The sequence below is a fragment of the Oncorhynchus kisutch genome, unplaced genomic scaffold, assembly GCF_002021735.2.
Source record: "Oncorhynchus kisutch isolate 150728-3 unplaced genomic scaffold, Okis_V2 scaffold2071, whole genome shotgun sequence".
In the NCBI taxonomy this organism is placed as follows: domain Eukaryota; kingdom Metazoa; phylum Chordata; class Actinopteri; order Salmoniformes; family Salmonidae; genus Oncorhynchus; species Oncorhynchus kisutch.
Genome location: NW_022264016.1, coordinates 1,672 through 15,000, shown reverse-complemented (window position 1 = coordinate 15,000; position 13,329 = coordinate 1,672). Strand labels below are relative to the sequence as shown.

At 43.4% G+C, this 13,329-nt stretch overlaps 1 protein-coding gene across 2 annotated transcripts in view; it reads right to left on the bottom strand.

Annotated features, from left to right (window-relative positions):
- LOC116369119 (pro-interleukin-16-like) overlaps window positions 1–10,938 on the bottom strand; it is a 17,747-nt gene extending 6,809 nt beyond the window's left edge. The window contains exons 1-10 of one of the 2 annotated variants that reach the window (XM_031819355.1): window positions 10,832–10,938; window positions 9,607–9,890; window positions 9,323–9,469; window positions 9,011–9,169; window positions 5,443–5,593; window positions 4,482–5,061; window positions 4,023–4,191; window positions 3,285–3,917; window positions 1,016–1,203; window positions 50–218 (exon numbers count right to left, since the gene is read on the bottom strand). In XM_031819355.1, the coding sequence (XP_031675215.1) occupies window positions 50–218; window positions 1,016–1,203; window positions 3,285–3,917; window positions 4,023–4,191; window positions 4,482–5,061; window positions 5,443–5,593; window positions 9,011–9,169; window positions 9,323–9,469; window positions 9,607–9,789 (2,379 nt within the window). In that variant the 5' untranslated portion in view covers window positions 9,790–9,890; window positions 10,832–10,938. Of the gene's footprint in view, window positions 1–49; window positions 219–1,015; window positions 1,204–3,284; window positions 4,192–4,481; window positions 5,062–5,442; window positions 5,594–9,010; window positions 9,170–9,322; window positions 9,470–9,606; window positions 9,891–10,831 lie in introns of both variants that reach the window. The other variant, XM_031819354.1, reaches the window with a different exon arrangement.
- Between the last annotated feature and the right edge of the window lie 2,391 nt (window positions 10,939–13,329).

The window sequence follows — 13,329 nt, the reverse complement described above, 5'->3', positions numbered from 1 at the left end:
TGAAACAGACAGGCCGGACACACAGACAGAAAGACTGACAAAGTTTCACCTTCAGTGTTTCCTCATCCAGAGCTTTCACTTCCTGGATCATGGTCTGTATTTCCTGTGGAGGGATGGCTGAGATAACAGAGTGGGCACATGCTGACGGAGATGGGCGTGAGACCAGGTCCACTCCCTCCTCCCCCCGCTCAATGGTACACTGCCTCAGATCAGATAGGCTGAGAGGAATAAGGAAGCAAACAGAGTTCAACTCACTCACTGACACTGGTCACATACAGAACACACACACAGACACACCTTCTGTATTACAGGTTCATCGTAGCTACTCTCATAATCATGCATTTCACTGTATGAAAACTAAATAGAGAGTTGTGTTTTAGTCTGGTCAATCTGTTACAGACTAAACTTTGAGAGGATTTCAGTCAGATTAACACTTTCGACATAATGACACATCTCTAACACGTGTGACTTCCTGTTTGTTCACTTCCTGTGTTCATACTTCCTCTTACTAAAGATGATACTGCCATAATTGCATTAAGCCCTGTGAAGCAGGGACAAAATACAGAAAAGATTTGATCTAAAATATGCCTGTTCCATCTGATAATATATAATTCCATCTCTACTTTACAGAATCTGACTTCCAGGGAGCAGTGCTATCTTACGTTTTTCATAGCAAGCACTACTAGTGTAGGTCCATAGACATACTAGACTTCTATCAGCTCTTGTGAAATCAGTGTATATTTATACCTTTTCATCCAATCACCTGAGAGGTAGTATGTGTATGCCTGTCTGGTATCAGTCATTGAAACAGAGAATATGCTGTATATACCAGGGTAAGGGTCAATTCCATTTCAATTACATCAATTTAGGAAGTAAACTGAAATTCCAATTTGAAATTATTCTCATAAAGAAGCATTGAGAAAAACTGGAATACTTCCTGAATTGATTGAATTGTAATGGAATTGACCCCAACCCTGGTCTATGCTGTATGTTGATGTTTTGAGAGAGTTTTTACCTGACAGAGAAGCTATTCTCATTGCTGTCGGGGCCAGGGGAGAGGGGAGTGTTCTGGGCCGGGTCGGGCTCCTCCGGGCTGCAGACTAGAGGGGATACAGGGGGTGGGTCTGACCCGGGGTTACCCGGCCTAGTAGAACAGAGGGAGGGGAGCAGGGAGTGCATGGAACGCATCAGGGCATGGGAAACCTGGAATAGAGTAGAGAGCAGAGCAGAGCAGTTAATAGTAGAGCAGAGCAGAGTAGAGCAGAGCAGATAAGAGTAGAGCAGAGCAGAGCAGATAAGAGTAGAACAGAGCAGAGTAGAGTAGAGCAGAGCAGATAAGAATAGAACAGAGAAGATAAGAGTAGAACAGAGCAGATAAGAGTAGAACAGAGCAGAGTAGAGTAGAGCAGAGCAGATAAGAATAGAACAGAGAAGATAAGAGTAGAACAGAGAAGATAAGAGTAGAACAGAGCAGATAAGAGTAGAACAGAGCAGAGTAGAGTAGAGCAGAGCAGATAAGAATAGAACAGAGAAGATAAGAGTAGAACAGAGAAGATAAGAGTAGAACAGAGAAGATAAGAGTAGAACAGAGCAGATAAGAGTAGAACAGAGCAGAGTAGAGTAGAGCAGAGCAGATAAGAATAGAACAGAGAAGATAAGAGTAGAACAGAGAAGATAAGAGTAGAACAGAGCAGATAAGAGTAGAACAGAGCAGAGTAGAGTAGAGCAGAGCAGATAAGAATAGAACAGAGAAGATAAGAGTAGAACAGAGAAGATAAGAGTAGAACAGAGCAGATAAGAGTGGAACAGAGCAGAGTAGAGTAGAGCAGAGCAGATAAGAATAGAACAGAGCAGATAAGAGTAGAACAGAGCAGAGTAGAGTAGAGCAGAGCAGATAAGAATAGAACAGAGCAGATAAGAGTAGAACAGAGCAGAGTAGAGTAGAGCAGAGCAGATAAGAATAGAACAGAGCAGATAAGAGTAGAACAGAGAAGATAAGAGTAGAACAGAGCAGATAAGAGTAGAACAGAGCAGAGTAGAGCAGATAAGAGTAGAACAGAGCAGATAAGAGTAGAGCAGAGTAGAGCAGAGCAAATAAGAGTAGAACAGAGCAGAGGAGAGGAGAGCAGATAAGAGTAGAGCAGAGCAGATAAAAGTGTAGCAGAGCAGATAAGAGTAGAGTAGAGCAGAAAAAAGTAGAGCAGAGCAGAGCAGAGTAGAGTAGAGCAGAGCCGATAAGAGTAGAGCAGAGCAGAGCAGATACGAGTAGAGTAGAGTAGAGCAGATAAGAGTAGAGTAGAGTAGAGCAGATATGAGTAGAGTAGAGTAGAGTAGAGTAGAGTAGAGTAGAGTAGAGTAGAGTAGAGTAGAGTAGAGTAGAGCAGAGCAGATATGAGTAGAGTAGAGTAGAGTAGAGTAGAGTAGAGTAGAGTAGAGCAGATAAGAGTAGAGCAGAGCAGAGTATAACACATGTTATGGTTAGGGCTCTGCTGTTATTTTCTACCCTTCATCCCACCTCAAGAGGCCATTATAGCACCTTCTTACACCATGGGTGAAACAACTGTCAATTGACTTCAAATTAAATGTCTGCTGACACTCATTCCCATCAGCAGCCTACACTGTAGTAATTATTCATTATTATTGTCTCAAGGACATTAATCAACATAATGAACCACTTAAATCATGATCTGTTCACAACATTATATGATAATAATAGGCCTTTTATCTAAGAAAATGGAGGGGAAAACAAATGAAAAAGAACAGAACAGCTGAGTTGACTATGTTACGGTGCTTAATCTGGCATCCCACTGGGCACACACTGTTTTAATCAACATTGTTTCCACGTCATTCCCACGTTACAGATGGTGAATTGACGTTAAATTGACGTCTGTGCCAGTGGGATGACGTCTGTGACATCTGTGCCAGTGGGATGGCCTGTAGTTCATTTGTTCATTTAGCAGACAAGATACTTATATTTCTGTGCTCTTACCACAGTCAAAACACATATATTTTATAGTAAGAATATAATGAAATATAAGATAATATTATATAAATTATATTGTTTCCCAAGCAAACTATTGCCAAGTGTTGCAGGTGCACACAATCCACACACTAAATGACAGTTACAAACGTGCTGCATGCACCTGTTACAGAGTAATTACATGGGTCATTCAACTGGTATGACACTTATGTGACATTTCATACATTTCTTCAGTTAAATTGGACATTTTACAATTTCCACTTGGACGATGTGATGTAATGTAAAGTGTGGACCAAAGACGCACCTGGTTACTGAAGGAAAGTATCTTCCCCAGGCTCTCTCCCTCCAGTCCTTGTAGAGTTGTTGACCCATCTGGGGAGGGAGAGGTAGGCAGGGGCAGGGGCAGGCTACGCGTCCGCAGGCTGGCCTGCTTGCCCTGAGCCTGGGCATGGTTCTGGTCTCCCTCCCCCTCCTCTGGTGGTTGTAGTGGACCAAAGCTCTCTCCCTTGGAGCTGCTGGACCTCCTGGGCACCGGGCCCGAGGGGGAGATGGAGGCCTCTACAGCCCCATCCAGGGGCTCTGTTTCTGGTTCGGCCTCGGGGAGAGGTGCCTCTAGGGTGGATGGGGAGGTGGTGGTGTCCTCGGGGGATGGCGAGTCAGAGATCTCTGCATTGGGGTCTGTTGTCTCTTCCACTGGGGTCTGGAGCTCCGAGGTAGGGTGGGGGGTCGGAAGAAGAGAAAAGCAGGTAGGAGAAGAAGGGTGGGAGGCAGGAGAGGGTGGAAGGATGGAGTGAGGAGTGGCTCCAGGGGGAAAAGAGGACATCCTCCTGTCCTGGTCCTCGTCAGGGATTGGAGAGGTCACTTTGGCTCCTTTGCCCATGTCATGTTGGATTGTGCCATTCTCCTCTAAGAGAGGGGGGTCACTCCTGACGGGTGCCTTGTCCTCGTCAGGGATTGGAGAGGTCACTTTGGCTCCTTTGCCCATGTCATGTTGGATTGTGCCATTCTCCTCTAAGAGAGGGGGGTCACTCCTGACGGGTGCCTTGTCCTTCAGAGGGAGGGAAGTGGAGGGGGCTAGGGGCCTCCTGTTGTTGCCCTCCATCTCCTGACCTTTACCCTCAGGACTAGAGAAGGTCTCAAATGAATGGATCTTCTGCTTGATTGACAGCTGGGCTGTAGAGGAGGTGGGCCGCAGACGTACCCCGAAGGTGCTGTTGAAATACACATTTTTAAATGTTATTGTCCATCCACCTGGATAATTTACATGAGACAGAAATTCTTGTTGGCTTATAACTCATGAACACACAATACTTGATGGACCGACTGGGAATCAAACCCAGGTTACCTATACCCTTCAACACCACCTCAACCGCCTGAAATAAAAGCCTACACTTTAGGCGCTAACACAAGTCTTCAGATCTCAGGCAAGACTGAACCGCCTCCGCTACATTTACATAAAACACAATATAAAGGAGAAATGTTGTGGAGAAACACTACGTACGTTCCACCGCCTCTGATGTCCAGGGGTTTGGCCAGCTCAGCCTGGGGCCTCCCATTCCTAATACTCCTGAGGCTCTGACGGTTCCACACAGGCTTGGGGGCAACTGGGGGGCCCTTCCTCACCCCTGGGGGGTCCTCAGTCCTTGGGCTGAGGGTGGAGATTAGGGAGGCAAGGGTGGAGGGGGTGGTGGGGTCTGGGGCGGTGTGGTGGGTGGAAGTACAGTTGAGTTCAGGAAGCTCGGGAAACTCACTCGGTTGGCTCATGGCGACTGGGGAGTGTGTGTCGTTGGGGTGTCTGTCGGTTTGGGATGGAGTGTGTGTGGTGTCGTGGTGTGTGCTGAGATGGTGTGTTTGTTGTTGGTGTGTGCTACTGTGGGAGTGTGTGTTGTGACGGTGTGTGCTCGGATGAGTCAGACTCTGGTTCTGATGGGGGTCTTCAGGACCTCCAAGATCAGGGGCGCTGTCGGAGATCCTAACCCAGGGGTCGTGAAGCTTTTCTGGGGGGAGCTGCTCCACGCGGCCCTGCCTCCTCAGGCCCGGCCTCTTACTCTGGGAGCAGAGGTGGAAGGCAGATTCAGCACCTGAACACAGACAACACAGGAAACACAGTCTAAGAGGAGGAGAGATACAAGTACTTCATAAGGAGCTAGACTCACACTGCCCTCATTAAAATAATGCATTCATACCTGCACAGCTTTCTGCTTTACTAATAATGGTATATAGTAAGTTGTGGTGCCATTAAACTTCACAATGTAACAAATGATCCTAAAGATGGCGTTCACAACTAAATAACATGTTGTCTTTCAGAAAACAAACTGCAAATGAACTGCAAATGGCCCCTATAGGTGTCTCAAATAACTGTATATTTAACTGTTAGCTCTGTATTTACAAATGGTGTACTCATACATTTTTGGAAATTGAATGAGAACGACAAAAAAAGTATTGAGGTTCCCATACGATACCTGTGTGTAGTCTGTCTTCTGTGCAGGATGAGTATCGAGGGCAGTCAGTGATGGCAGCAGAGCGAGCCTCTGAGTGGGTGAGAGTCTCTCCACTTCCCCCTGAGTGTTCTCGCTCTCTTTCTCTCTCTCTTTCTCTCTCACTCTCTACTTCCTGGAACACAGATAAACAGGAAGTTAAAACGTTGAGCGCACCACTCAGCCTCTGACCGCAGAAAGGTGTAGTAATTCACCCTGCATTTACTAGCGCCCGTTACCCTCCACCACTTCACATGGACATGCATCCATCCATCACACTCACAACGACCAGATGCAGAACATAATTGAATCACACACAGTGCCAAGGCAAGGCCATTCTATGATATCCAATAGCTTCATGCCTGATGTGGGTATAAACACAAGCATCTTCCAGAATTACAGGTGAGTCACTTACAAACACACAAGAAAATACTTCCAGAACGGAGAGAAGCCATCCTTACTATAAAAGCTTGCATTGTGAGACAGCTTTAAGGTTGGATGTTTCAGGGACAGGATACATAGGGAAGAGGTGTCATATTTGTCCATCCATGCCCGTTCAAAGGCATGAATGGACGACATTCTGTCAACAAAAATGTAAAGATATGACTGGTATGTTCATGAAAAAGCACCATTCTCAGTCCAAAGTCATCTCCATGCAAAACATTCACCAACCCACATTCAGGAGGATGAAACAGTGCCACGTACATTTCTACACAGTAGCTTTATGATCTTTCTCAAAGCCTTGTACACACTGCTAACCAGCTGGAAGCATGTAGGTGTGGATGCAGAAACAACACATGGGACAATACACATTAGTTACAGGCAAATTATATTAGTATACTGTATTTAGTCAATTCAGCACGTTTTAGCATATTGCTTACAGACAGAGAAAAGAAAAACAGTGTCTGTCTAATGTTATCCTTCTCTGCACTAATGTCTAATGTTATCCTTCTCTGCACTAATGTCTAATGTTATCCTTCTCTGCACTAATGTCTAATGTTATCCTTCTCTGCACTAATGTCTAATGTTATCCTTCTCTGCACTAATGTCTAATGTTATCCTTCTCTGCACTAATGTCTAATGTTATCCTTCTCTGCACTAATGTCTAATGTTATCCTTCTCTGCACTAATGTCTAATGTTATCCTTCTCTGCACTAATGTCTAATGTTATCCTTCTCTGCACTAATGTCTAATGTTATCCTTCTCTGCACTAATGTCTAATGTTATCCTTCTCTGAGGTTTCCCACTAATGTCTAATGTTATCCTTCTCTGCACTAATGTCTAATGTTATCCTTCTCTGCACTAATGTCTAATGTTATCCTTCTCTGCACTAATGTCTAATGTTATCCTTCTCTGCACTAATGTCTAATGTTATCCTTCTCTGCACTAATGTCTAATGTTATCCTTCTCTGCACTAATGTCTAATGTTATCCTTCTCTGCACTAATGTCTAATGTTATCCTTCTCTGCACTAATGTCCAATGTTATCCTTCTCTGCACTAATGTCTAATGTTATCCTTCTCTGCACTAATGTCTAATGTTATCCTTCTCTGCACTAATGTCTAATGTTATCCTTCTCTGCACTAATGTCTAATGTTATCCTTCTCTGCACTAATGTCTAATGTTATCCTTCTCTGCACTAATGTCTAATGTTATCCTTCTCTGCACTAATGTCTAATGTTATCCTTCTCTGCACTAATGTCTAATGTTATCCTTCTCTGCACTAATGTCTAATGTTATCCTTCTCTGCACTAATGTCTAATGTTATCCTTCTCTGCACTAATGTCTAATGTTATCCTTCTCTGCACTAATGTCTAATGTTATCCTTCTCTGCACTAATGTCTAATGTTATCCTTCTCTGCACTAATGTCTAATGTTATCCTTCTCTGCACTAATGTCTAATGTTATCCTTCTCTGCACTAATGTCTAATGTTATCCTTCTCTGCACTAATGTCTAATGTTATCCTTCTCTGCACTAATGTCTAATGTTATCCTTCTCTGCACTAATGTCTAATGTTATCCTTCTCTGCACTAATGTCTAATGTTATCCTTCTCTGCACTAATGTCTAATGTTATCCTTCTCTGCACTAATGTCTAATGTTATCCTTCTCTGCACTAATGTCTAATGTTATCCTTCTCTGCACTAATGTCTAATGTTATCCTTCTCTGCACTAATGTCTAATGTTATCCTTCTCTGCACTAATGTCTAATGTTATCCTTCTCTGCACTAATGTCTAATGTTATCCTTCTCTGCACTAATGTCTAATGTTATCCTTCTCTTAAATCACTCTTTATTGTCAGCAGGTTGGAGAGGTCCCAGTCAGACTTAGATACATATAGTAGCAATCTGAAGAGAATCACTCTTTATTGTTAGCAGGTTGGACAGGTCCCAGTCAGACTTAGATACATATAGTAGCAATCTGAAGAGAATCACTCTTTATTGTTAGCAGGTTGGACAGGTCCCAGTCAGACTTAGATACATATAGTAGCAATCTGAAGTGAGCTCTAACAGGGCATTCCCATTAGTTCCTTTATGTACTGACAAGTTAGATTTGCATGATCCTTCTCTATATTTGCATGATTTAGCTTATTCATCATTCATAATTCATGTTTGTTTCATGCATGTGACAGACCAATACCTCACGAGGCTTCTTCTCTAAGCTGAGACCTTGAAACGGAGATATAATTTCTCTAAACAAGGTTCTGGGTGTACTGCCAAATTGCAGATACTGAGAGTGAGGATTCGTTCAATCAGTAACTTGATTGAACACAGAAATTGGTTTATAGAAAAGCACAAACAGAGAACATAGAAATTGGTTTATAGAAAAGCACAAACATAAAAATGTCCATCACATTGTCCTGTTGTGTTCATTAGGCACCAAATGGAAGAAACAGGGAGGGACTACCTGGACTTGTCCAATAAGAAACGCTCATTTTCGTATTAAGACGTTTCCGTTGCATGCCTTAATGAAGTCGGTCCAGCTCAGCAGATCAGCTTCACAGACAATTGTGGTTTCAGAGAATATGCAAGCTGAAGAACCAATGCAAAACAGAGTGACGTGTCTCAACCACAGCTGATGTCTGATGCATGGAGACTACGCAACTCTGTTTTACAGAGATTTTGATCACGCCCCCTTCTCCACCACAGTAGGTACCATTTATGGGCAATAGAAGCATGCAGTCTATCTCTTCCTCAGTTGTACGGCAGTATGAATGACAGCCAGTCATATCATGCTGCTAAAGTCCTGTTGAGATGCATCGATATTTACATAATTTTGATCCATCGATTCAAATTCATTACTTTAAAAAAGTTACAATATTCATCCATCCATCCACAGTAATACATGTTTAAGTCAATATGCCTTGTTAGATAAGTGTATACTTAGTAAATTCAGCATCTTTAAGCATATTACTTGGGAACAAAAAAATACAAAAACAGTGAGATTATGTCAGATGCTGTCCTTTTCTGCACTAGTGGGTTGTGTTCATTAGGCACCAAATGGGAGAAACCAGACTATCATTGTAAATAGGTGTAAATAATGTTGTCTCCCTACCTGACAGTTGGTATGTGTGGGACTCCATCCGTCCTCTCTAACAGGGGAGCCTCTACTGGAAACATTGGAGTCTGGCAGGTCCCCAGGGGCCCCCTCCTCACTAGTGACGTCCTGGTGTCGGCAGTACCTCCTTGGAGGTGCCAGGGCTTTGGGCCTGTTCTAGGGTCAGATTAGGAAAATATGTGTTATATAAACATTTCTTATTGGACAAGTTCAGGTAGTCCCAGCCTGTTTCAGTGCATTACTCTTCCATTTGGTGCCTAAAGTGTGGCCTTCCAAAAGCTTGTATGGAAACGTCTGGAGTTAAGCTACCTTATTTCCCCTTGTGGCCAGGTCTAACGTGCGCTGGCAGGAGAGGTTGGCTACTGGGGAGTTGTAGGGGACGTTATAGTCGTCATCAGGGATAGGGTAGACCAATGCAGACAGTCTGTTATCACACCAGGGCTCAAGCGTGGACCCCTAGAACCATGAGATCAAGACGGATAAGGACCCTAGAACCATGACCCCTAGAACTCCAACACCAATGAGACAAAGAGGTATTTGAACCTCTAGAACCATGACAGATTATTCTGGGATGCTTGGTTGTGTTGAGTTACCATGGGGATGTCGAGGCTGTGGACCCTTTCCATCAGATTATGGTGCATGTTGTGGTTGTGGTTGGGTATAGTCAGGGTTTGACCATTAACCAGGTTGGATCCTGGTCCGGGGCAGCGGTTGTGCTGATGGTTATGATGGTGGTTCTGGTTGTATGTGTTGCTGTCACTACAGGAGCGGGTCATGTTCTTCTGGGCTCGCCGGGCAGTCAGTTGGCCGAAGCTCCTCGCCACACAGCGCTCACACTTCCCTCTGGAGTGGGAGCAGGGGTCAGACCTAAGCAGGCCTGGGGTTTAGAGGTCACAGAGAGAGACCAGATAAAATGAAAGAAAGGTAGGTAGGTAGGTAGGTAGGTAGGTGAGAGAAAGAGAAAGGACGTGAGAGACATTCATTTATCCTGATGAAACACAATGCAGTAATATTACAGAAGGTAATGTGGTGCATTATCGTCTGGCGTTGCTGAACTAGCTGAGAATTGATAAAGGTTGTTACTGTCTATACTCCACTGAGTTAATAAAGGTTGTTACTGTCTATACTCCACTGAGTTGATAAAGGTTGTTACTGTCTATACTCCACTGAGTTAATAAAGGTTGTTACTGTCTATACTCCACTGAGTTGATAAAGGTTGTTACTGTCTATACTCCACTGAGTTGATAAAGGTTGTTACTGTCTATACTCCACTGAGTTGATAAAGGTTGTTACTGTCTATACTCCACTGAGTTAATAAAGGTTGTTACTGTCTATACTCCACTGAGTTGATAAAGGTTGTTACTGTCTATACTCCACTGAGTTAATAAAGGTTGTTACTGTCTATACTCCACTGAGTTAATAAAGGTTGTTACTGTCTATACTCCACTGAGTTGATAAAGGTTGTTACTGTCTATACTCCACTGAGTTAATAAAGGTTGTTACTGTCTATACTCCACTGAGTTAATAAAGGTTGTTACTGTCTATACTCCACTGAGTTAATAAAGGTTGTTACTGTCTATACTCCACTGAGTTAATAAAGGTTGTTACTGTCTATACTCCACTGAGTTAATAAAGGTTGTTACTGTCTATACTCCACTGAGTTGATAAAGGTTGTTACTGTCTATACTCCACTGAGTTAATAAAGGTTGTTACTGTCTATACTCCACTGAGTTGATAAAGGTTGTTACTGTCTATACTCCACTGAGTTAATAAAGGTTGTTACCGTCTATACTCCACTGAGTTAATAAAGGTTGTTACCGTCTATACTCCACTGACTGGCGTCCTGCTTTAGTTGGCTGTTCTCTACAGCCTGGGCTATGGCATCATTCAGCTGCTGCTCTGACACCTAAAGATACACACAGGCACATTGCATTTAACACACACACCATAAAAATCAACACACTCCCTCCCCAACACTACACACATGTGCATCTGTACCACAGTAAACTAGTTTATATAAGGCCAGACAGTGTGTGTACAGTATATTTTAACCTTTATTGAACTAGGCAAGTCAGTTAAGAACAAATTCTTATTTACAATGACAGCCTACCCCAGCCAAACCTTCCCCCAACCCGGACGATACTGGGCCAATTGTGCACCGCGTTATGAGACTCCCTATCATGGCCAGCTGTGATACAGACTGGGATTGAACCAGGGTCGGTAGTGTCGCCTCTAGCACTGAGAGGCAGTGTGTTAGACCACTGCGCCACTCGGGAGACCAATAATTAAGGCCAGACAGGGTGTGTATAGAAGGTCAGACAGGGTGTGTATATAAGGTCAGACAGGGTGTGTATAGAAGGTCAGACAGGTTGTGTATATAAGGTCAGACAGGGTGTGTATAGAAGGTCAGACAGGGTGTGTATAGAAGGCCAGACAGGTTGTGTATATAAGGCCAGACAGGTTGTGTATATAAGGCCAGACAGGGTGTGTATATAATGTCAGACAGGGTGTGTATAGAAGGTCAGACAGGTTGTGTATATAAGGCCAGACAGGTTGTGTATATAAGGCCAGACATGGTGTGTATATAAGGTTAGACTGGGTGTGTATATAAGGTCAGACAGGGTGTGTATATAAGGTTAGACAGGGTGTGTATATAAGGTCAGACAGGGTGTGTATGTAAGGTCAGACAGAGTGTGTATATAAGGTCAGACAGGGTGTGTATATAAGGTCAGACAGGGTGTGTATATAAGGTCAGACAGGGTGTGTATATAAGGTCAGACAGGGTGTGTATATAAGGTCAGACAGGGTGTGTATATAAGGTCAGACAGGGTGTGTATATAAGGTCAGACAGGGTGTGTATATAAGGTTAGACAGGGTGTGTATATAAGGTCAGACAGGGTGTGTATATAAGGTCAAACAGGGTGTGTATATAAGGTCAGACAGGGTGTGTATGTAAGGTCAGACAGAGTGTGTATATAAGGTCAGACAGGGTGTGTATATAAGGTCCGACAGGGTGTGTATAGAAGGTTAGTCAGGGTGTGTATATAAGGTTAGACAGGGTGTGTATGTAAGGTCAGACAGAGTGTGTATATAAGGTCAGACAGGGTGTGTATATAAGGTTAGACAGGGTGTGTATATAAGGTTAGTCAGGGTGTGTATATAAGGTTAGACAGGGTGTGTATATAAGGTCAGACAGAGTATGTATATAAGGTCAGACAGGGTGTGTATAGAAGGTTAGTCAGGGTGTGTATATAAGGTCAGACAGGGTGTGTATAGAAGGTCAGACAGGGTGTGTATATAAGGTCAGACAGGGTGTGTATATAGGTCAGACAGGGTGTGTATATAAGGTCAGACAGGGTGTGTATATAAGGTTAGACAGGGTGTGTATATAAGGTCAGACAGGGTGTGTATAAGGTTAGACAGGGTGTGTATATAAGGTCAGACAGGGTGTGTATATAAGGTTAGACAGGGTGTGTATATAAGGTCAGACAGGGTGTGTATGTAAGGTCAGACAGAGTGTGTATATAAGGTCAGACAGGGTGTGTATATAAGGTCAGACAGGGTGTGTATAGAAGGTTAGTCAGGGTGTGTATATAAGGTTAGACAGGGTGTGTATATAAGGTCAGACAGAGTGTGTATATAAGGTCAGACAGGGTGTGTATATAAGGTTAGACAGGGTGTGTATATAAGGTCAGACAGGGTGTGTATATAAGGTTAGACAGGGTGTGTATATAAGGTCAGACAGGGTGTGTATATAAGGTCAGACAGGGTGTGTATATAAGGTCAGACAGGGTGTGTATATAAGGTCAGACAGGGTGTGTATATAAGGTTAGACTGGGTGTGTATATAAGGTCAGACAGGGTGTGTATATAAGGTCAGACAGGGTGTGTATATAAGGTTTAGACAGGGTGTGTATATAAGGTCAGACAGGGTGTGGTATATAAGGTTAGACAGGGTGTGTATATATGGTCAGACAGGGTGTGTATGTAAGGTCAGACAGAGTGTGTATATAAGGTCAGACAGGGTGTGTATATAAGGTCAGACAGGGTGTGTATAGAAGGTTAGTCAGGTGTGTATATAAGGTTAGACAGGGTGTGTATATAGGTCAGACAGGTGTGTATAGAAGGTTAGTCAGGGTGTGGATATAAGGTTAGACAGGGTGTGTATATAAGGTCAGACAGAGTGTGTATATAAGGTCAGACAGGGTGTGTATATAAGGTTAGACAGGTGTGTATATAGGTCAGACAGAGTGTGTATATAAGGTCAGACAGGGTGTGTATATAAGGTCAGACAGGGTGTGTATATAAGGTCAGACA